Consider the following 25,482-nt stretch of genomic DNA (forward strand, 5'->3'; position numbering starts at 1 on the left):
CACATTTCAAGATTGTTTTTATTTTCATATAGAGAATACATTTTTTAATTGTTAAGAACTTAAACTTTGTGATTAAGCATCACTACAATTGCGAGAAAACAGCTTCAAGTCACACAGGCACTCATCATAGAGTGTGGGTTATATTAAATATTCATAGAAGAAACATAGACAAATGCAGCTTTAAAAACAAAGCAGACATATGTTAGATATCTCAATATACGAGAATTTAAAAATTGTAATACAAACCAACACAAATTGGTAGTTCATCACAAAAACCAGGCTTGGATATACAGCAAATCAATGAAAGATTTTTAAGTCATCAACAAGAATATATTTTCTGAAATTCATTAACAGGAGGATTATGTTGCACAATTAAAGAATTTAAACATTCTTTGCTATCTCACCCAATGTGGGTAATAAATAGATTATAATGAACAGTCAACAATATAAACCATCCTTAGCAGATGGAGGAATTTCCTCTTACAAAGTAAAAATAACTTGACATAATACTCAAGTTAAATGAAAAGTGATGATATCAATATGAACTTTCATTAGGAAGGCTTTTTCACATATTCCTGAAAAAATAATGAACACAATCAAATTAAAACTGACATTTTCTGCAGAAGGAGAATATTGTCTCATCCTATTCACATTACTGTCCATTAATGTTTGACCAACATGGTCCATTGTGTTTGTCTGAGTGGAGCTTTTAAGTCTGTAGAACTCTACCAGGACCTCCAGAGTGCGCTGTCCACTGGACTCTTTTCTTTGCTGATACTGTGCTGGGTTAGAGAGCTGAGCTGAGGCAGGTCACTCTCCCTGCGGTTCTTATCAGAGGATGGCTGCAGGCTCTGGAAGTGGCTCAGCAGTCTTCTCTGGGACTCTGTCGTCACCTCATCCTTGGACAGGAAGTGCACAATCTCTTGGACACAGCTGGAGTAACCCTGATTGACAGGTGCTGAGCAGGAGGAGGAACTCACTGGTTGATACTGTTGCTGTTTTCTCAGGAAGCAAACTGTCATCTCCAGGATGTCAGCTTTCTCCAGCTTGGAGTCAGGCTGCTGGTTGGGGATCTCTGGAAACAGGGAAGACTTGAGCTGCTCAATGCTGCTGTTGTTATGATCTCTGTAATATCAGCACTGGCTTTCTTAGCTGCAAGAAGAGAAGGAGGGTCATTAATAATCGTATTCTGATATATAACATTAATGAAACACATAAAAAATCAGTCTAATGAACTTAATTTCCTTGAATTTGAATCTCACTTTACCTTGTTGGTCAGAGTCAGGTGCTCCTTAGAGTAGATCATTGCTGAAGTGATTGAAGGTGTCGTGGCTGGATCTATGTGTTGTAGAGGTCTTTGTGTAGAGATAATCAGATTTCTACTGGTTTCATCTCTCCTATATATACTCCCAAATCTGCATATGAATGTGTGTGTCTTGGGCTTGTAGGAGAATCTCACAGTCTGTAGCCAATGGGTGAGCTTGGGAGGACAATGAGGAATGTGGAGCTGCCACATTCTCAGTGTTCTTATTACTGGGGGACAATGATCACATCTCAGGGGAACAGGTGGAGGGGTGGGGGAGATGGAGAGTGTCTCACAGAGCGCTGTGTGAATCTGGGAAAGTGGTGACCCCCAGATCTGCTGCCTGATGTTGGGATCAATGACATTGACAGAGCACACACTCATCATCACAATTTACACATGTGTGAATGACTCAAATACTTTCCAATAACACATAAATGTTTCCTAATAAAAAAAATCCTAATAATTTTGCTCGTATTGCCTAATTAGTCGAATTTAATAACTCTTTAACCGATTTCTTGATTTCCCCTATTATAACTGCCAACACTTTAAAATATTTTAGATGTCGAGCTGTTCAAATGATTCAGAGAATATTCATTTTCTTTTTCAATAATTTTACTGCTTTATAAATGTATCTATCATGTCCAAAACATAACTACAAATCAAATAAAATCACATTTTATTAGTCACATGCTCCGAATACAACAGGTGTAGTAGACCTTACAGTGAAACACTTACTTACGAGCCGCTAACCCTAACCAACCATGCCGTTTTAGTGTAACTTTATTTATTTATTTATTTTCACCTTTATTTAACCAGGTAGGCCAGTTGAGGACAAGTTCTCATTTTCAACTGCGACCTGGCCAAGATAAAGCGAAGCAGTGCGACAAAAACATCAACAGAGTTACACATAAACAAATGTACAGTCAATAACACAATAGAAAAATCTATGTACAGTGTGTGCAAATGTAGAAGAGTAGGGAGGTAAGGCAATAAATAGGCCATGGAGGCGAAATATTTACAATTTAGCATTACCACTGGAGTGATAGATGTGCAGATGATGATGTGCAAGTAGAGATACTGGGGTGCAAAAGAGCAAGAGGATAAGTAACAATATGGCGATGAGGTAGTCGGGTGTGCTATTTACAGATTGTTTGTGTACAGGTACAGTGATCGGTAAACTGCTCTGACAGCTGATTCTTAAAGTTAGAGAGGGAGATTTAAGACTCCAGCTTCAGTGATTTTGGCAATTCGTTCCAGTCATTGGCAGCAGAGAACTGGATGGAAAGGCAGCAAAACCAAGTGTTGGCTTTGGGGGTGACCAGTGAAATATACCTGCTGGAGTGCGTGCTACGGGTGGGTGTTGCTATGGTGACCAGTGAGCTGAGATAAGGCGGGGCTTTACTTAGCATAGACTTATAGATGACCTGGAGCCAGTTTGGCCACGAATATGTAGTGAGGGCCAGCCAACGAGAGCATACAGGTCGCAGGGGTGGGTAGTATATGTGGCTTTGTTGAGAAAACGGATGGCACTGTGATAGACTACATACAGTTTGCTGAGTAGAGTGTTGGAGGCTATTTTGTAAATGACATCGCCGAAGTCAAGGATCGGTAGGATAGTCAGTTTTACGAGGGTATGTGGCAGCATGAGTGAAGGATGCTTTGTTGCGAAATAGGAAGCCGATTCTATATTTAATTTTGGATTGGAGATGCTTAATGTGAGTCTGGAAGGAGAGTTTACAGTCCAACCAGATACTTTGGTATTTGTAGTTGTCCACATTTTCTAAGTCAGAACCGTCCAGAGTAGTGACGCTAGTCGGGCAGGAAGGTGCGGGCAGCAATCGGTTGAAGAGCATGCACTTAGTTTTACTTGCATTTAAAAGCAGTTGGAGGCCTCGAAAGGAGTGGTGTATGGATTTGAAGCTCGTTTGGAGGTTTGTTAGCACAGTGCCCAAAGAAGGGCCAGATGTATACAGAATGGTGTCATCTGCGTAGAGGTGGATCAGAGAATCACCAGCAGCAAGAGCGACATCATTGATATATACAGAGAAAAGAGTCGGCCCGAGATTTGAACCCTGTGGCACCCCCATAGAGACTGCCAGAGGTCCGGACAACAGGCCCTCCGATTTGTCACACTGAACTCTATCTGAGAAGTAGTTGGTGAACCAGGTGAGGTAGTTATTTGAGAAACCAAGGCTGTTGAGTCTGCCAATAAGAATACGGTGATTGACAAGAGTCAAAAGCCTTGGCCAGGTCGATGAAGATGGCTGCACAGTACTGTCTTTTATTGATGGCGGTTATGATATCGTTTAGGACCTTGAGCGTAGCTGAGGTGCACCCATGACCAGCTCGGAAACCAGATTGCATAGTGGAGAAGGTACGGTGGGATTTGAAATGGTCTATGATCTGTTTGTTAACTTGGCTTTCAAAGATTTTAGAAAGGCAGGGCAGGATGGATATACGTAGATCTATAACAGTTTGGGTGTAGAGTGTCTCCCCCTTTGAAGAGGTGAACGAAAGAGAGGTTGAATAGGCTGGTAATAGGGGTTGCAACAATTTCAGCGGATCATTTTAGAAAGAGAGGGTCCAGATTGTCTAGCCCAGCTGACTTGTAGGGATCCAGATTTGCAGCTCTTTCAGAACATAAGCTGTCTGGATTTGGGTGAAGGAGAAGGGGGCTTGGGCAAGTTGCTGCAGGGGTGCTGAGATGTTGGCCGGGGAAGGGGTAGCTAGGTGGAAAGCATGGCCAGTCGTAGAAAAATTCTTATTGAAATGAGCGATTATCGTAGATTTATCGGTGGTGACAATGTTTCCTATCCTCAGTGCAGTGGGCAGCTGGGAGGAGGTGCTCTTATTCTCCATGGACTTTACAGTGTCCCAAAACCTTTTGGAGTTGGTGCTACAGGATACAAATTTCTGTTTGAAAATGCTAGCCTTAGCTTTCCTAACTGACTGAGTATATTGGTTCCTGACTTCTCAGTTCCCTGAAAAGTTGCAAATAGCGGGGGCTAATCGATGCTAATGCAGAACACCACAGGATGTTTTTGTGCTGGTCAAGGGCAGTCAAGTCTGGGGTGAACCAAGGGCTATATCTGTTCTTAGTTCTACATTTTTTGAATTGGGCATGCTTACTCTATATAGCCTGTCTTACTGTATATAGTACGCTGTTTTATTTCTTTACTTACCTATTGTTCACCTAACACCTTTTTTGCACTATTGGTTTGAGACTGTAAGTAAGCATTTCACTGTAAGGATACCTGTTGTATTCTGCGCACGTGACAAATAAACTTTGATTTGATTTGATATTTAAGATGGTGAGGAAAGCACTTTTAAAGAGCAACCAGGCATCCTCTACTGACGGGATGAGAACAATATCCTTCCAGGATACCCAGGCCAGGTCGATTAGAAAGGCCTGCTCGCTGCAGTGTTTTAGGGAGCGTTTGACAGTGATGAGGGGTGGTCGTTTGACCGTGGACCCATTACGCACAAAGGCAATGAAGCAATGATCGCTGAGATCCTGGTTGAAGACAGCAGAGGTGTATTTAGAGGGCAAGTTGGTCAGGATAATATCTAAGAGGGTGCCCATGGTTACGGATTTAGGGTTTTTTATTTATTTATTTATTTTACCTTTATTTAACCAGGTAGGCAAGTTGAGAACAAGTTCTCATTTACAATTGCGACCTGGCCAAGATAAAGCAAAGCAGTTCGACAGATACAACAACACAGAGTTACACATGGAGTAAAACAAACATACAGTCAATAATAAAGTATAAACAAGTCTATATACAATGTGAGCAAATGAGGTGAGAAGGGAGGTAAAGGCAAAAAAAGGCCTTGGTGGCAAGGTAAATACAATATAGCAAGTAAAACACTGGAATGGTAGTTTTGCAATGGAAGAATGTGCAAAGTAGAAATAAAAATAATGGGGTGCAAAGGAGCAAAATAAATAAATAAATTAAATACAGTTGGGAAAGAGGTAGTTGATAGGGCTAAATTATATGTGGGCTATGTACAGGTGCAGTAATCTGTGAGCTGCTCTGGGTTGGGTTGTACCTGGTAGGTTCCTTGATAATTTGTGTGAGATTGAGGGCATCTATCTTAGATTGTAGGATGGCCGGGGAGTTAAGCATGTCCCAGTTTAGGTCACCTAACAGTACGAACTCTGAAGATAGATGGGGGGCGATCAATTCACATACGGTGTCCAGGGCACAGCTTGGGGCTGAAGGGGTCTATAAAAAGTGGCAGTGGTGAGAGACGTGCTTCTGGAAAGGTGAATTTTTAGTATAAGTAGAAGCTCGAATTGTTTGGGCACAGACCTGGATAGTATGACAGAACACTGCAGGCTATCTCTGCAGTAGATTGCAACTCCGCCCCCTTTGGCAGTTCTATCTTGTCGGGAAAATGTTATAGTTAGGGATGGAAATTTCAGGATTTTTGGTGGCCTTCCTAAGCCAGGATTCAGACAAAGTTAGGACATCCGGGTTGGCGGAGTGTGCTAAAGCAGTTAATAAAACAAACTTAGGGAGGAGGCTTCTAATGTTAACATGCATGAAACCAAGGCTTTTACGGTTACAGAAGTCAACAAATGAGAGCGCCTGGGGAATGGGAGTGGATCTAGGGGCTGCAGGGCCTGGGTTAACCTGTACATCACCAGAGGAACAGAGGATGAGTAGGATAAGGGTACGGTTAAAGGCTATAAGAATTGGTCATCTTGTGCGTTCGGAACAGAGTGTAAAAGGAGCAGATTTCTGGCATAATATATTCAAGGCATAATATACAGACAAGGGTATGGTAGGATGTGAATACAGTGGAGGTAAACCTAGGCATTGAGTGACGATGAGAGAGGTTTTGTCTCTAGAGGGCACCATTTAAGCCAGGTGAGGTCACTGCATGTGTTGGGGGTGGAACAAAAGGGCTAGCTAAAGCATATTGAGCAGGGCTGGAGGCTGTACAGTGAAATAAGACAATTATCACTAACCAAAACAGCAGTAGACAAGGCATATCGAAATTAGGGAAGAGGCATGTGTAGTCGAGTGATCATAGGGTCCAGTGAGTAGCCAGGCGAGCTGGAGACACGGCGATTCAGATAGATAGCGGGCCGGGGATAGCAGGCTAGCAGATGGGCCTTTGGGGGATGTCGCAACAGAAGATCCTGTTGAAACCCCCTCGGACGGTTACGTCGGCAGACCAGTCGTGATGGATCGGCTGGGCTCCGTGTCAGCAGTAAAAGGGTCCAAGCCAATTGGAAAAATAGGTATTGTAGCCCAAGAATTGGCTGATGGACCTCTTCAGCTAGCCGGGAGATGGGCCTAGCTCGAGGCTAGCTCCAGGCTAACTGGTGTTAGCCTCAGGACAGCGACGTTAGCCAGGAGTATCCACTCGGATAGCAGCTAGCTAGCTGCAATGATCCGGTGTAAAGGTTTGGAACTTATGGTAGGACTCCAGAGCTGTGGTAGAGAAAAGCAGTCCGATATGCTCTGGATTGATATCGTGCTGGGCAGACTGGCAGGAATTGACCGGGCTGAGGCTGGCTGATGTCCGATTTAACGGTGATGACCGCTAGCAGTGGCTAACTGACTATTAGCTAGTAGCTAGTTAGCTGGCTAGCTTCTGATGGGGGTTCCGGTTCTAAAGTGTAAAAAATAGCAGATTCGTACCAGATTGGGTGAGGCAGGTTGCACGAGAGTATGTTCAGTCCGTAGATGTAAATTGAGATTTTAAAAAATATTTAAAATATATACGAAAATATATAAGAAGAAAAAAATATATACATGGGACAGGACAAGACAAACAGACGTCCGACTGCTACGCCATCTTGGCTTTCAGTTTTCAGGCTTGTAAACTGTTGCTTTAATCACTTCCTGAAGTATGCCTCTTCCCCCACTGAGACTCAAGAGTTCTGGTGGGACTGATGACGCTAATGACAATGTATTGTGACTGCTCTCCAGAGCCTTCTCACACTTTTCACATTGAGAGAGCTTCAAATAAACAATAAACAAAGGTGTGCCTTGTTAAATGCTTATTGATATCTACACAAGCAGCTCCCAACAACACTTGGGAAAAAAACTCATGAGTACAATATTTATCAATAAAGAAATAGACTAACACAATGTTAAGTGTGCTCCCTCTCCGGCCTCTAGGTCACCAGGCTGCTCGTTATAGCGCACACCTGTCACCATTGTTACATGCACCTGCACGTCATCCCTCACCTGGACTCCATCACTTCCTTAATTACGTGCCCTATATATGTCACTCCCTTTGGTTCCTTCCCCGTTTCCTGTCTGTGTGTTGTTTGTGTATCTTGTTTGTATTATGTTTCAATAATTTATTAAAACACTCACTCCCTGAACTTGCTTCGCGACTCTCAGCGCACATCGTTACACACAAAGCTTTTTACTAGAGATGAATGTGGATGGAACATGCAGTACCAGTCAAAAGTTTGGACACACCTACTCGTTCAAGGGTTTTTCTTTATTTTACTATTTTCTACATTGTAGAATAATAGGGAAGACATCAACACTATGTAATAACACATATGGAATCATGTAGTAACCAAAAAAGTGTTAAACAAATCAAAATATATGTTATATTTGAGATTCTTCAAAGTAGGCACCCTTTGCCTTGATGACACTCTTTGCCTTGGTTACACACTCTTGGTCTTGTGTGTAGACTGATAAGGGAAATATGATGGTAAATCACTTCTTAAATATGTTGGATACAGACAGTGTACATTAGACAAATTATATATTGTCAGTGCCAACATTTCACACTGCAGATTTTGGCAATATATCATATGTCTAATGTACACTGTCCATATATTACAATGGGCATTTGCCATCACAAATTGAACACGCGGTTAAAACCTGTTATGGATGATGCGAATTTTCGCAGCTTTTTGTTAAAAATCGCGCAACATTTCAAAGTCCTGCTACTCATGCCAGGAATATAGTATATGCATATGATAAGTATGTGTGGATAGAAAACACTCTGAAGTTTCTAAAACCGGTTAAATCGGGTCTGTGGCTATAACAGAACGTGTTTAGGAGTAAAAATCCCTGGTAAAACTGTTTACCAAAAACAAAAAACAAAAAAATTTGTCCGCCATTCAATGAATTGTTTAAGACGAGAGAAAATATATGCGAACCCCCTGTAAACGCCTACAGCTTCCACACGGTGTCAATTGCTATCAATATCAGAATCATTTATCCTTGGTTACAACACGAATAGACCCCTCCTTTCTTGCAGCGCATCACAGTATGTTGTGAAACTGAAAAAATGGACGATGATTTCCAGACTTGCTGCTATCGAATACAGATCGCCCCGTGATCAATTTGATACATCATTAACGTTTATTAATACCTAAAGTTGGTTTAGAAAAGTCGTTTGAAGTGATTTGTAAAAGTTTCTAGGCGACTTTTGTAATTTTAAAAAGTGACGTTGCGTCTTGTAAATGGACTTTTCTCAGCATCAGACTGGTCTTCAGCAAATGACATTTTGGGTATACAATGACGGATTTAATCGGGAAAAAGACCCAATTGTGATGTTTATGGGACATATAGGAGTGCCAACAAAGAAGCTCGTCCAAGGTAATGAATGTTTTATATTTTATTTCTGCGTTTTGGGTAGCGCCGGCTACCGCAAAATCTGTTGTTTACGTGTCGTGCTGGTATTTTGGGGGGTGCATGCTATCAGATAATAGCTTCTCATGCTTTCGCCGAAAAGCATTTTACAAATCTGACTTGGTGGCTAGATTCACAACGAGTGTAGCTTTAATTCAGTACCTTGCATGTGTATTTTTATGAAAGTTTGAGCTTTATCGAGTACTTTACTCAAGTACTATAGGTGGCGCTCTGAAATTTCCGCTGAGCTATCCCTGTGCAGGGACCACCTCCATAAGAAGTTTTAAAGGGCTTAGACTAATAAAGTCCACAATTGGGAAACTGTACTGTACAAATAGCATTCAAATGTGCTGTCCTTTGACTGTTTATGATGATTTAAGCAATGAGATGGCTGACTTGATGGCTGTCCAATTGCAATGTGGTACATTGGCATTGGCCATATGATATATTGCAAGTTCACACTTCCATGTTAAGATATGAAATGGACCGTGTACTCTCATCATATTGACATCTGGAGGAGTATCAGTGGCCCTGAAAGTGTGGCAAAAATCATTTTTGCAAATCGCATGCACATAGTTAGACAATAACCTGTAAACCAATGTTATCCTATGGGAAAAATTTGGATGTGTCAAACTACATGAACCGCCGCACGCAGCTAGAATAGCCCCCTCCCCCCGATAACCCCTGTCAAAAATGACATGTATCTTTATGACCCAGAAGCTGCTACTAGCCAGGCTTCATTCCGGCCTACTTGTTTGCACAGTCACAGCAGTCAGATTGAGCGAGCTAAGATCAAGTGGAGCACCACATTTAACTCGGAACAGCCTAGTAGTAGTGCATAGTGCCTAGCATAGTGATGCTGTTCGTTTGCCTTTCAGTGTTGATTTCAACCTGTCCATTTGGTGATGGGAAATCCCTGCTTAAATATATTGGAAATGGACACTGTCCATTTGCAATATAAAATATGGACAATGACAATTTATCATACTGCAATTGGACAGTCAGCCATCAAGTCAAGCATCAGTCAATAGGACATCATACCAGTGGAGGGTCCTCAGAGGAAGAAGGGGAGGACAATCCACCTCAGTGAATTTCATGAAAATAAAAATGTTGAAACATTAAAAAAGTGATCCTTTTTAGATAAAACTATACTATATACCTGTACATGAATGTACATACTTGGTAGTGAGTGTTGCAACTGAGGACAGACAATTTTTATGCAATATGCGCTTCAGGACTGATGGTCCCATTCTGTGAGCTAGTGTGGCCTACCAGTTGATGTCACACGTCTGTCACATGTTATGAACCATTATTGGTTGTCACATGAATGAAACAAAACAGTAATGATTTATTAATTATGCTAAATCATGCAAATATAACTTGTCTGTGTATAGCCGTATATAAGACAACTGTTGGGACTGCCCAAGCAGAGCTCCTGATTAACATGTGTACTATGGTGCATTGAGTTGGTTGGAACCTCTCCGTGCTGATAATAAACAATGATTCATTTCAGATTGACTTTGAGTGTCCCTGTGTAAGAATTTCCACAACAATTTGGCATCAATGAACAGCATGATTGATTCTGCCTGCTGAGCTTTCCAGTGTGGGTCTGTGAGGAAAACAGGTGGCGCATTTTATGAAACATGAGGGAAATTCCCCGTCTGACCAAAATACGAAGAGACCCGCCCAGAACAGACCCTTACTGTGAGCTGCCCAGGAGGAGACACATCATCCACAAACAATTGAGGGACGGCAACTGATTTCAGCAAGTCAATTTAAATGAATCTGTATAAAAATAAAAAATATATAAAAAATAAAAGTAACGCTTAGAAAGGTACCCATAGTCTACTTGCACACTCATCTTCTGTGCAAATATCACTCTCCAGTGTTTAGTTGCTATATTGTAATTATTTGGCCACTATGGCCTATTTATTGCCTTATCTCCCTTATCCTACCTCATTTGCACACACCTTTTCTACTGTATTATTGACTGTATGTTTGTTTTATTCCACGTGTAACTCTGTGTTGCTGTTTGTGTCCAACTGCTTTGCTTTATCTTGGCCAGGTAAATGAGAACCTGTTCTCAACTAGCCTACCATGTTAAATAAAGGTTAAATAAATAAATAAATAAAAGAGAGAAGACTATTCACTAGATTTATGAGAGAACTAGAGCGAGGCGTAACGGTACCATGGAAAGCCCCGCTGACAGCTGTCTGTAGGTATTTAGAAAAAATGTCAATGTGGTCTGCAGCCACTACAAAATAACACAAAAAAAATTAATACGGGGTGTTATTTATACGTGTAGCAAGTAGCTGTAAGAGAACCATGACTATAGATATAGTGCATAGCAAGTAACGACAAGAGATGCACAGTTGACGATGCACATGTGGTAATGAGGAGATTACAGAGTGTGTTTGGGAATAGTAAACCCATGTCATCTGATATGTCGGAAGTATTAAGGTGTCTGAAGTATAATTCTATATACGCATGCATGGGTTTATTAAGATTTCCTGCCCAAGATGCAGTAAACTCGATTGTGTTTATTTTCTTTCTTCCAGGACTGATGGAATGTCCACTACCAAGTTTTTATTTCATGTTTATCAGTGATTCTGTATCTCTCCCTTTGAAAGGCTTCCTGAGGCAGGTGCCTTGGGAGAGCAGTTAAAGTACCCGGATCCAGCTGTTAAGGGATCTCCCAAATTAAGCAAGGCCTGGCCATTTTGTTTGTGTTAACCCTACGATTTTTGAGAACACACGCCAGAACCCACACACAACCCACCTGTTAATTAATATTTGTTAGTGGTGTTAATACTGATTTATGGTGTGGGTTCTGTTTATTTGGGTTTAGTGGGGGTTTTCACAGGTTGGAAAGGATGCCGTACAAAAATGAAATTTCTATTGTCAGAGATTTGGTTGCACACATGTAAATTCTCTTGATTAGAAGAAATGTACTGAAAAACCCAATGTTTACTATTCCCAATTTGATTTATTGTAATTAGTTTATTTTTGATTTAACAGGCATTGTTGTTTTTTTGGGACGCACAAATCACGATGTGAGTCATATGTACCAAAAGGGGAATTACCGGTCCCCCGTGGCCCTTTAGTAAATATGCAAATAGTTTTTTTATTTTTTAAATCTTTTTTTTTAATACAGATTAATTTAAATTGACTTACTGAAATCCGTTGCTGTCCCTCAATTGTTGGTGGATGATAAGCCTCCTCCTGGGAAGTTCACAGTAAGGGTCTGTTCTGGGCGGCTCCTCGTTGTGATATGTTCAGACAGGAATTTCCCTCATGCTTCATAAAATGCGCCACCGGTTTTCCTCGCAGACTCACACTGGAAAGCTCCACAGGCAGAATCCATCATCATGTTTGTTGACGCCAAATTGTTGTGGACATTTTTACACAGTGACACTCAAAGTCAATCTTAAATGAATCATCGTTTATTATCAGCGCGCTGGAGAGGTTCCAACCAACTCAATGCACCATAGTACACATGTCAATAGAGTCAAAACCTCTCCAGCGCTCTGACAAATAAACAATTATTCATTTAAGATTGACTTTGAGTGGGGGTCACCACTTTCCCAGATTCACACAGTGCTACAGACTATGAAAAACTCCAACAATCTCAAAACCCAAACATTCATATGCAGACTTGGGACTATAGATAGGAGAGATGAAGCCAGTAGAAATTAGATTCTCTCTACACAGAGACCTATACAACACAGAGATCAAACCATGGCACCTTCAATCACTATGATCCACTATAGACCAACATGGTCCATTGTGTTTGTCTCAGAGTGGAACTCCAGACTGTAAGACTCTACCAGGGCCTCCAGAGGGCGATGTTAACTGGACTCTTCTCTTTACTGATGTTGTGCTAGGTTGGGGAGCTCAATTTAGGTAGGTCACTCTCCATCCGGTTCTTATCAGAGGATGGCTGCAGGCTCTGGAAGTGGCTCAGCAGTCTTCTCTATGATCCTCCATTCGCTATGATCCACTCTAAAGATTCAAATTCAAGGACCATTATTCAATTTGATTTGATTATTATTTATTTCAATAATGCCATATTGCTGAGCAATGTTATTAATGACTCTCCTCTTCTTACAGCTAAGAAAGCCAGTGGTGGAGATAGTATCAACAGCAGTGTTGAGCAGCTCATGTCTCTCCTGGGTCCAGAGATCCTCAATCAGCAGCCTGACTCCAAGCTGGAAAAGTGACATCCTGGAGATGATGCTTACTGAGATGACGGCAACAGTACCAGCCAGTGAGCTCCTACTCATACTCAGCACCTGTCAATCTTGGTTACTCCAGATGTGCACTTCAGATTGTGCATGTCCTGTCCAAGGATGAGGTGAAGACACTGTCCCAGAGAAGACTGCTGAGCCACTTCCACTTCCAGCCAACATCAGTAAAGAGAAGGGTCCAGTTAACATCGCCCTCTGGAGGCCCTGGTAGAGTCTTACAGACTGGAGTTCCACTCTGAGACAAACACAATGGACCATGTTGGTCTATATTAATGTCATATTTGTCATGGACAATAATGACAATAGGAAGATATATTCTCTATCTCCTTATTCAGGAGTTTTTTAAAGTCTTGCTGTGATTGAGACTGTTAATTTCAGTTGTACTCAAGAAGTTGTACTGCTAAATGGCCTATACTATTATTAAATTATTCTAAGACAATTGTCCATGAAAATTAGATTTTTGTTGAGTGATGGTATTATATAATTGACATCATAACCTTTATGTTTTGTGAAATATGTGTTGAATACGTTGATTATGTGTTTATTCAACTTTAACAGTCATCTTTGAGGACTTTTACCTAAAATTACCAATATTTTTGTGATTGTCTAATGATCTGTTTTAAGGTCAAAGCTTAGAGAATAAGCAACTGTTTCCACTACATTTATGTATTGATAAAGATTTACATAATATTGAGCATCTTATATGAAGCATTTATCAGTTATCCATTTGATAATAATGGACCTAAACTACAGCATCATTATTCATGTGAGGATGATTTACCTAAACTGGGTAGCCTATTATACCTGTAATCATCACTCTCTGTGATAAGCAAAAACGTATCTGTTTTAAGATCATAATACATTACCTGAATATGTCTATACTGAAGAAAAACTTTCTCAAAACTCTTGTTAATTTTCAACAATACGGTATGTCTATTGTAAAGACAGTAAATGTAGGCAATATCCCCATACTCCACCTGGCAGCCCATACTCTGTTAGAGTATGTCTTGGAGATTTTTCCAAGTTTCTGTTTGTATAATCACTTTGCACAGTGTCTCATTGAGACGATTTTAATAAATTCAAAAACAATCAAATGAAATACTTTTTTTTATTGTTCTTTATTTACTTTTTCTTATCTTTACCATGATAGTTTACATTTCAGTTCAATAATTGTGTAGGCGTAGGCCTAAACGTTAAATGCTTGCAAATTACCATTTTGTTATGAAGATATTCCCATCACATCAGCATGACATGCAGGAGGTTTATGATGATATGATATTGATTTTAGTTGCACATCAAATGTGTGCCGAATAGCTTCGTGTTTTACCAAATGTTCACCTATGTGTATGTATGTAGGTTTACAGAAAATATCACAGAAGACCAGAGATTACCTACCACATTATCACAGAAATCCAGGGCCATGTTCAGTTGCCAAACGTTATCGAACGTTGCAGATAGAAATTCCATGAATAGAACCAATTCATTGTTCTACATGTCTGAACGTTCCAAAACGTGGCGTCCTCCTGAACGCCCCAGAGATTTTTCCATTGAGGGATTATTATTTATTTGTACCTGAACGTCATTGCGCAACACAAGATGGCGGCGGAAAGTGAGAGAGTAGACAGGAGTAGTCACAGCATGGATAAAAGCATAACTCTTCCACCCAATGAGATCTTCAGGAATTTGGAAAATGCAAAGAGGTTCGCAATAGACATAGGTATACACTAAGTTAATATTTAGATCGCTACTTGAATATATTAACTTGTCTTGTTACTTTGACAACACATCAGGCACACAAGAGGCTAGCAAGCAACGACGTGTGGCTGGCTAGCTAAACTAGCTGATTTAAGTACTGTAGTTAGCTACCAGTAGTTGCGAAGTTACCTTCGCGCCACTGGTTTGCCACATAAATGTTAGCTGGCTAATTAGCGTTTGTTTATGGCCTATATAGCTAGTTAGCCATTTGAGAAACCTGTAGCTAACTAACCAGCTAATTTGACCGCTGCGCCAGAGTGGCTGAGTTGTCAATAGTTGACTGATGGATTTATTTATCTCACGTGAGACTGCAGAAACCTTTTTGTTCCTCCCACAGGTGGCTCTCTGACGAAACTCGCCTATTACTCCACTGTTCAACACAAAGTAGCGAAAGTACGGTCATTCGACCATACTGCAAAGGTATGTGGTGTCAATAAACTTTGCAACACTGTCCGTAACAAACGTTAGGTGCAATGGAGCAGAGGACACAGCTAAATAAGAGCTTGCGTTCAACGTGTAGTGTGCTATTTACTCGGCAACAGTAACATCAAATGTCAGTGTTCAATTGAGGGGCAAAAGTGATTTGCTGCCCAAGTGCACTGCTATGCAGTGTTATTAGTGTTATTACTCGTGCCAGAGTAGTTGTTCTTATCTCTCAGCACACTGTACTGTTTAGTCGTAGGTCTCCAATGGGCCAACCTGATAAAGGTGTGTGAATGTAGCTACAGAAAAGTAAACTAACTAAGCCTGTGTTAATTAGAGAGTAGCCAATATGGGATTGCTTGAGTGTGGGGTTTGTGGTACACATATAGGCAACTGATTCATGATGTTGGGCTTCAAAAGGCTGTGTACCTTGGGACAGTGAATATGTAGACTTACAAGTCTTACTGAGCCCACCCAGGTTGCCCTGGAGGTCTCAGGTCTGCAGATTTGGTCTGGTTCTTTATCTGTGTCCCTCTTTACCAGGACACTGAGGATGACCCCCTCTATGAGATCTCAATGCAGGAGGAGATCTTGGCTCGCCTTCACTTCATCAAGTTTGAAAATGCCTACATTGAAACCTGCCTGGACTTTATCAAAGACCACCTGGTCAACACTGACACCAAAGTCATCAAAGCCACCGGTGGAGGGGCTCATAAGTTCAAAGATCTCATAGAGAAGAAACTGAAGCTCAGGTGAGAAAAGGAATATGTTTTGAGGTATTTTGTTAAAATCTAAAACAGCTTTATTTTTAAAGACAACTTGACCGGTTTAAGGTTGAGCTTATTATAATGTAGCTGCTCTTCATGGTTTGACAAGGGTGGACAAGGAGGATGAAATGACATGCCTGATTAAGGGCTGCAACTTTGTGCTGAGGAACATCCCCCACGAGGCTTTTGTCTATGTCAAGCATGCAGACTCTGAATTCCGCTTCCAGAACACTCACCCTGACATCTTCCCTTACCTGCTCATCAACATTGGCTCAGGGGTGTCAATCATCAAGGTACCAATGCCTGACACTCATCTAGATCTGGTGTGACATGTGGCCTATGTACCAATTAATTCAACAAACAATATTTATTTCCAAACAGGTTGAATCAGAGGATACATTTGAGCGTGTTGGAGGAAGCTCCATAGGAGGGGGGACGTTCTGGGGCCTTGGAGCTCTGCTCACAAAAACAAAGGTAAAATCCCTCCTCACCCCCATGCTGACACTTCAAGCAATAGGCTTTTTAAAAAGTCAGGCTACTCAAATGAACTGAAATGTATAGTCTTATTTTCTGTTGGTTCTTGCCTAATATCTTGCCAGTTGACATTACTGCAACTTTTATTTTTATTATGAGGAAGACTGCCCTCTGTACTTACAAGCTCTCGTTCTGAATAGGGTTCAGGGGATTTTCTGTGTGGAAAAGTCTTGGACGGCAGTCCATGTCCAAACAGCATGCCCATTATTAATGTGCACCTTGTGCTGGGGACAATAAATGCCCACTCTAAAATGTAAAGTTTTGTCACACTACACAATGCCACAAATCTGTCAAGTTTTGAAGGTGTGTGCAATTGGCATGCTGACTGCAGGAATGTCCAGTAGAGTTGTTGCCAGAGAATTGAATGTTAGTTTCTCTACCATAAGCCTCATTCGTTGTATAATTTGTCCGTACATCCTCCCGGCCTCACAACCGCAGACCACGTGTTACCAGCCCAGGACCACATCGGGCTTCTTTACCTGTGTCTAAGACCAGCCACCTGGACAGCTGATGAAACTTTGGGCTTACACAACCAAAAAAAATTCTGCACAAACTAAGGGAAGCTCATCTGTGTGTTCATCATCCTCACCAGGGTCTTGACCTGACTGCAGTTTGGCATCATAACTGACTTCAGTGAGCAAATTTTCACCTTTGATGGCCACTGGCACGATGAAATTCTCTTCACGGATGAATCACGGTTTCAACTGTACCAGGAAGATGGCAGACAGCGTTGTGTGGGCGAGCGGTTTGCTGATGTCAACGTTGTGAACAGAGTATCCCATGGTGGGGTTATGGTATGGGCAGGCATAAGCTACGGACAATGAACACAATTCCATTTTATTGATCTCAATTTGAATGCACAGAGATACCGTAATGAGGGGTCCCGTGCGACTCAGTTTGTAGAGAGTGGCGCTTGCAATGCCAGGATTGTGGATTCGATTCCCTCGGACTGGTACGGGAAAAAAGTGTGAAATGTTTTCACTCACTACTGTAAGTCGCTCTGGATCAGAGCGTCTGCTAAATTGCTAAAATCTAAATGTGTTGAGATGCTAAGACCCATTGTAGTGCCATTCATCCACCGCCATCACCTCATGTTTCAGCATGATTGTGCACGGCCCGTGTCGCAAGGATCTGTACACAATTCCTGGAAGCTGAAAATGTCCCAGTTCATCCATAGTCTGTATACTCACCAGACATGTCACTCATTGAGCATGTTTGGGATGCTCTGGATCGATGTGTACGACAGCATGTTCCAGTTCATGCTAATATCCAGCAACTTCGCACATCCATTGAAGAGTAGTGGAACAACATTCCGCAGGCCACAACCAACAGCCTGATCAACTCTATGTGAAGGAGATGTCACACTGCATGAGGCAAATGGTGGTCACTAGGGCATAAAATTAACACCTGCTAAGTGCGGGTAGATTTAGGTATTGGCGGGTAAGAATGTCTATTTCACCAGACTCGTTGGCAGGTGGTCAATTTCCATGGCTCTACATTGCGAGCATTACATTTATTAGTAAAAATAAAGTATAATCTAATAAAATGTTTTTTTGTCACATGCGCCGAGTACAACAGATGTAGGTAGACCTTACCATGAAATGCTTAGATACAAGCCCTTAACCAACAATGCCGCTCAATAAAAAGTTTAAAAAATATTTACTAAACTAAAGTAAATAAAAAATAAAAAAAAGTTAACAATAAAATACCATTAACGAGGCTGTATACAGTGGGTACCGGTACCAAATCAATGTGCGGGGGCACAGGTAAGGGAAAGGGGGATGCCTAGTCAGTTGTACAACTGAATGCCTTCAACTGAAATGTTTCTTCTGCATTTAACCCAACCCCTCTGAATCAGAAAGGTGTGGGACTGCCTTAATCGACATCCACGTCTTTGTCGCCTGGGGAACAGTGGGTTAACTGCCTTGCTCAGGGGCAGAACAACAGATTTTTACCATGTCAGCTCGGGGATTCGATCCAGTAACCTTTCGGTTACTGGCCAACGCCCTAACCACTAGTTGTGGAAATTTGTACTTGAAGGTAGGCGCAAAGTGACTATGCATAGATGATTAACAGCGAGTAGCAGCAGTGTAAAAATAAAGCTGGTGTCAATGTAAATAGTCCAGGTGCCCATTTGATAAATTGTTCAGTTGTTAGTTAGGAAAATGCTGCAGTAGCTGTTTTCAAAGTATTTATGCTGTTTTGTTTCATAGCTGATAATGAAACAAATAATTATTCATCCTATATCCCACCACTGCCTGGCAGGGGAGCTGTGCGCACTGAGTGAAGTGCTGATACTGTAGATTTTTGGAGGTGCTGAGCACAGGCATAAAACTTGATCTAATTTACTAAAGTCTACAAAGTGTTTTGTCTATTTACATTGTTTTGTTCACAAGCTTGGTTGTTTTTCAACGTTAGTTTGCGTCTGCTTCAACTAATAGTCAGATCTCAGGCAGACACGTGTGACATGACTCCAGTGGCCCCGTTACCATGGTAATCTCTGCCTTAAACATTTGTCTCTGATATTTTGATTACAAGACTGGTCACAAAAAATGTAATTAAATTTAACATACCACATTTCTTGTTTTAGGAACATTAAAAAGCATGGGCATCAGATTGTTTTTATTTAAAAAATCTATATATTTTGGCGAGTAAAAAAAATCTTGTTCCTGCCACACTGGCTGGTGGACCAAAAAGTTAATGTTAGGCCCTGGGGGTCACACCTGATACGACTGGTTTTCTGATCAGTGGTTGTAGAGGGTGCAACAGGTCAGCACCTCAGGAGTAAATGTCAGTTGGCTTTATATAGCTGAGAAGAGGGGGGAGAGGAAAAAATAAAAACTATACACACACTTAAGTTCACACAGGACACCACAGAAGACAGGAATTTCACCAGATAGGACAGACTGACCTTAGCCCCCCGGCACATTGACTATTGCAGCTTAGATACGGGAGGCTGAGACCGGAGGTCGGGGGACATTGGCCCTGTCCGACTATACCCCCAGACAGTGCAAACCAGGCAGGATATAACCCCACCCAGTTTGCCAAAGCACAGCCACCACACCACTAGAGAGATATCAGCTTACTACCTTGAAACAAGGCTGAGTATAGCCCACGAAGATCTCCTCCACTACACAAGCCCGAGAGGGTGCAAAAAACGGCAGGAATATCACGACAGTAACTCAACCCACTCGAGTCAAGTTTAGCAAAAAAGACTCCTAGGGTTGGCATGGAAGAGTGCTAGAAGGCCAGTAATAGGGTCTGAGGCCGAGAATCCCAGAGGACTGCCGGCCAGGCAGAGACTGCAATGGCCATTAATCTTCGCACTCCTGGGCCAGATTACACTGGGGGGAGCATTTGAGGTCAGGGGTCTGCAGGCCAGTCAAGTTCATCCTCACTGATCTCAACAAACCATTTCTGTATGCAGCTCACTTTGTGCATGGGGGCATTGTCATGCTGAAACAGTAAAGGGGGGGGGGGGGGGGGGGGGGGGGGCTTCCCCAAACTGTTGCCACAAAATTGGAAGCACAAAATCATCTAGAATGTCATTGTATGCTGTAGCGTTAAGATGTCCCTTCACTGGAACTAAGGGGCCTTGCTCAAAACATGAAAAACAGCCCCAGACCATTATTCCTCCTCCACCAAACTTTTTACAGTTTGCACTATGCATTCGGACAGGTAGCTTTCTCCTGGCATCCGCCAAACCCGGAGTCGTCCGTCGGACTGGCAGATGGTGAAGCGTGATTCATCAAGCCAGAGAACGCTTTTCCACTGCTCCAGAGTCCATTTGCGGCGAGCTTTACACCAATCCAGCCGACGCTTTGCATTGTGCATGCTGATCTTAGGCTGAAGTGAGGCTGCTCGGCCAAGGAAAACCATATTCATGACTTTCCCGAAGAACAGTTCTTGCTTGTGCTGACGTTTCTTCCAGAGGCAGTTTGGAACTTGGTAGTGAGATTGCAACCTAGAACAGACTTTTTACGCCCTATGCACCTCCGCACTTGGTGGTCCTGTTATGTGAGCTTGTGTGCCCTTCCACTTTGCGGCTGAGACGTTGTTGCTCCTAGACATTTATACTTCACAATAACAGCACCTACAGTTGACCGGGCAGCTCTAGCAGGGTAGGTATTTGATGAACTGATTTGTTGGAAAGGTGGCATCCTATGACGGTGCCATGCTAAAAGTCACTGGGCCATTCTACTGCCAATGTTTGTCTATGGAGATTGCATGGCTGTGCTCAATTTTATACACCTGTCAGCAATGGGTGTGGCTGAAATAGCTGAATCCACACATTTTTAAGGGATGTCCACATACTCTTGTGTATGTTCATCAAAAGAGATCAGGGTCTAGAGTAACGCCGAGTTTTATTTGAGACTTTATAACCATCAAGATGAAATGTGAGATCAAACAGCAGATCTGTTTGTTTCTTGGGACCTAGAACTAGCGTCTCTGTTTTGTCGAGTTTTAAAATGTTCACGCCATCCATTTCCTTATGTCTGAAACACATACGTCCAGGGTAGATAATTTTGTTGCTTCACCATGTTTCATCGAAATGTACAGCTGTGTGTCGTCTGCATAGCAGTGAAAGTTGATATTGTGTTTCCGAATGACATCACCAAGAGGTAGAATATACACTACTGTTCAAAGTTTGGGGTCACTTAGAAATGCCCTAGTTTTTGAAAGAAAATATCTCCCACTCCTCCTCCTATTCTGTTTAGAGCCAGTTTGTGCTGTTCTATGAAGGGAGGAGTACACCGTGTTGTATGAGATCTTCAGTTTCAGAACAACAGTTTTCAGCTGTGCTAACATAATTGCAAAAGGGGTTTTCTAATGATTATGAACTTGGATTAGCTAACACAACATGCCATTGGAACACAGGAGTTATGGTTGCTGATAATGGGCCTCTGTACGCCTGTAGATATTCCATTAAAAATCTGCTGTTTCCAGCTACAATAGTCATTTACAACGTTAACCATGTCTACATTGTATTTCTGAATCAATTTGATGTTATTTGAATGGACAAAATATTTGCTTTTCTTTCAAAAACGAGGATATTTAAGTGACCCCAAACTTTTGAATGGTTGTGTGTATAGATGGTGAAATCGGAACCTTGAGGAACACCGAAACAACATATAATTGATTTGTCAGAGGACAAACCATCCACTGAGACAAGCTGATATCTTTCTGACAGATAAGATCTAAACCAGGCAAGAACTTGTCCGTGTAGACCAATTAGGGTTTCCAATCTCTCCAAAAGAGTGTGGTGATTGGTGTCAAAGGCAACACTAATGTCTAGGAGCATGAGGACCGATGCAGAGCCTTGGTCTGATGCCATTAAACAATAATTTACTACCACCTTCAATTGGTCATGGACTCTACAAGGTGTTCAAAGCTTTCCAGAGATGCTGGCCCATGTTGACTCCAATGCTTCCCACAGTTGTCAAGTTGGCTTCATGTCCTTTTTTTGAGTGGTAGACCATTCTTGATGGACACAGGAAACAGTTGAGCATGAATAACCCAGCACCGTTGCAGTTCTTAACACACCAGTGCGTCTGGCACCAACTACCATACCCTGTTCAAAGGAACTTACATTTGTTGTCTTGCCCATTCACCCTCTGAATGGCACACATACACAATCCATGTCTCATTTTTCTTGAGGCTTAAATATCCTTCTTTAACCTGTCCATCTACACTGATTTTAACAAGTGACATCAATAAGGGATCGTCGCATTCATCTGGTCTGTCTCTCATGGAAAGAGCAGGTGTTGATGTTTTTATACTCTGTGTAATACATACATTGCACGTTACCCTTATACTGCTCATATAGGCACATGCATAATACTTTACATTTTCCCATATTCTGTCAGTGGTGTACTAACACCGCTCAGCCTTATGGCAGTTTAGGTATTTGAGGGACCCTATAGCATCTGCCTGAGGGGAGGAGCTGATACTAAGTGAAGTACATGGGATGGAGCTGAAATAATTTAGCATACTACTATGATTGCATGGTAGAACGAACATTCTTTTGTTTTAAAAATATTTTTTACTCCTTTTTCTCCACAGTTGTGGTATTCAATTGGTAATTAGTCTTGTCCCATTCGCTGCAACTCCCGTACGGACTCGGGAGAGGTGAAGGTCGAGAGCCGTGTGTCCTCAAACACAACCCAGCCAAGCTGCACTGCTTCTTGACACGATGCCCGATTTAACCCGGAAGCCAGCCACACCAAGGTGTCGGAGGAAACTGTGCACCTGGTGACTGTCGGCGTGCAATGAGTCCGGCATGCCACAGAAGTCGCTAGTGTGCAATGGGACAGGAACATTTCCTCCAGACGTGACGCTTGGCATTCAGGCTAACCAGTTCAATCTTGGTTTCATCAGACCAGAGAATCTTGTTTCTCGTGGTCTGAGAGTCCTTTTAGGTGCCTTTTGGCAAACTCCAAGCAGGCTGTTATACCTTTTACTGAGGAGTGGCTTCCGTCTTGTCACGCTACCATAAAGGCCTGATTGGTGGAGTGCTGCAGAGATGGTTCTCCCATCTCCACAGTGGAACTCTGGAGCGACCATCGGATTCTTGGAACACCTCGCTGACCATGGCCCTTCTCCCCTGATTGCTCAGTTTGTCTGGGTGGCCAGCTCTAGGAAGAGTCTTGGTGGGTCCAAAATTCTCCCATTTAAGAATGGTGGAGGCCACTGTGTTCTTGGGGACCTTCAATGCTGCAGACATGTTTTGGTACCCTTCCCCAGATCTGTGCCTCAGCACAATCCTGTCTCTGAGCTCTATGGTCAATTGCATCGACCTCATGGCTTGGTTTTTTTCTCTGACATGCACTGTCAGCTGTGGGAACTTTTATATAGACAGGTGTGTGCCTTTCCAAATCATGTTCAATCAATTTCATTTACCACAGGTTGACTCCAATTACGTTGTAGAAACTTCTCAAGGATGATCAATGGAAACAGGATGCATCTGAGCTCAATTTTGAATCTCATAGCAAAGGGTCTGAGTACTTATGTAAATAAGATATTTCTGTATTTTTTATAAATTTGCAAACATTTCAAAATACTGTTTTCACTTTGTAGTTATGTGTTAGTGTGTAGATTGATGAAAATTTCATTTAACCCATTTTAGAAATGCAAAGTACCTAACGTAACAAAATGTGGAAAAAGTAAAGTGGTCTGAATACTTTCTGAATGCACTGTACATACAATCTTGCATTTAAAAAAAACATTTAATTGGCTTTGGTCAGCTAATCTGGTGTGTGCAAGTATTTATTTTGCAGGGTTCATGTCAGTGATTGTGTCAACAGGAGGGCCTCTTAAACATGGTTGGCAACTGCACCAATCGCCACGCTAACCACCTAAGCCCCATTTTAATCCAGAAAAAAACATGGATGTTACAAAATAGCTTGGTTATCTGGGTTAAAGTGCTGTTTATAAAACTACTGTACTCCAATGTCCTCCTGCTCTCACCTCCTAGAGATTTGATGAACTACTTCAGTTGGCTTCGAAGGGACAGCACACAAGTGTTGACATGCTAGTCAAAGACATCTACGGGGGATCTTATGTGTCCTTGGGCTTGACTGGGGACCTTATCGCAAGCAGCTTTGGAAAATCTGCTACGGCTGACAAAGGTAAAGAGAGAACAGAGCCCTTGCAGTATGTTTATTCTTTGGCCCCATAACCTGTTTTTCATTGTCTTCAGGAGCGGACTCCCTGGTATGCAATCTACCTGCGGAAGCTGGTGGGAGGACCTATAGGAGGACAGGCTCATTGTAATTGCTGAAATGGAACGGAGTTAACATATGTTTGATACGTTCCATTCCAGCCATTACAATGATCCTGTCCTCCTATAGCTCCTCACACCAGCCTCCACTGCCATATACTGTAATGTAGGTTACATTCCTGTTTAGCACTAACAGATTGATGACTTGTAACCCAGTTACTGTGGCCTTGTCCCCTCTAGGCTGTGTGGTTACTGTTGAGAAATAGATGAGGCAGACAGCCATGGAGGCAAAGCATACAACTCATTCACTCACTCTATTAGATAGTTAATGTTTTTAATGTAATGCCAATAATACCTGAGACAGTCAATACATAAACCAACACTGTACTTACTTCAATGGGACCTTGGCTTGTTGTCTAGAGTGACTCCATGTTTCTGGATCTTCACTTGGCTGTATGTTGACATACTTTTACTTTTGTTTCCTCCTGAATTAGAGTTCTCTAAAGAAGATATGGCTAAGAGCCTGCTCCATATGATCAGCAATGACATTGGGCAGCTGGCCTGCCTCTATGCCCGGCTCCACAACTTGACCAGGGTCTACTTTGGGGGTTTCTTCATCCGAGGACACCCTGTCACTATGCACACCATCACTTACAGTATCAACTTCTTCACCAAGGCAAGCCCCCCAATGTACCTCCTAAACAAGCATTTCTTTCTCAATCTAGGTTTTGCTCTCAGGTACATTTGATTGAGCTCTAGATTTAGCCCTGAAAGAGCTTGATCTGATGTCAGCTGACTAAAATCAGGGATATGTCCCTTGGGCCTGGCTCAGAGCTTGAAAACCAGCAATCAAATCTGCCTTGCTGTATTTACACAGTAGCATGGAAATATACCCTTTTTCCTGAATTCAATGTCTTTGGGTTCTGTTACGCAGCAGGTAACAGAACCCCACCTAACAGAACTCCCCTCACAGGTAAATTATTAACTTTTTCAGATGGAGACATTTGTGTGGGCAGTTAGAAAAAAACAAACATTGACATGACAGGTTTGATTATATTGTCCCCATAGGCTACTTTTACATGATACAATCTGCAAATGTAATGTGAGTTAGACA

General features: G+C 42.0%; 1 protein-coding gene and 1 pseudogene across 2 annotated transcripts in view; one reads left to right on the forward strand and one right to left on the reverse strand.

Moving 5' to 3' along the window:
- LOC110494432 lies at positions 1-14,761 on the reverse strand (annotated as a pseudogene).
- Positions 14,734-25,482, forward strand: part of pank4 (pantothenate kinase 4 (inactive)) — an 18,839-nt gene continuing 8,090 nt past the window's right edge. For both annotated transcript variants that reach the window (XM_021569457.2, XM_021569458.2), the window contains exons 1-7: positions 14,734-14,886; positions 15,262-15,344; positions 15,891-16,099; positions 16,224-16,407; positions 16,496-16,588; positions 24,123-24,276; positions 24,863-25,044. In XM_021569457.2, coding sequence (XP_021425132.1) covers positions 14,766-14,886; positions 15,262-15,344; positions 15,891-16,099; positions 16,224-16,407; positions 16,496-16,588; positions 24,123-24,276; positions 24,863-25,044 — 1,026 coding nt within the window. In that variant the 5' untranslated portion in view covers positions 14,734-14,765. The remainder of the gene's footprint in view (positions 14,887-15,261; positions 15,345-15,890; positions 16,100-16,223; positions 16,408-16,495; positions 16,589-24,122; positions 24,277-24,862; positions 25,045-25,482) is intronic.

The sequence above is a fragment of the Oncorhynchus mykiss genome, chromosome 17, assembly GCF_013265735.2.
Source record: "Oncorhynchus mykiss isolate Arlee chromosome 17, USDA_OmykA_1.1, whole genome shotgun sequence".
Taxonomy (NCBI): Eukaryota; Metazoa; Chordata; class Actinopteri; order Salmoniformes; family Salmonidae; genus Oncorhynchus; species Oncorhynchus mykiss.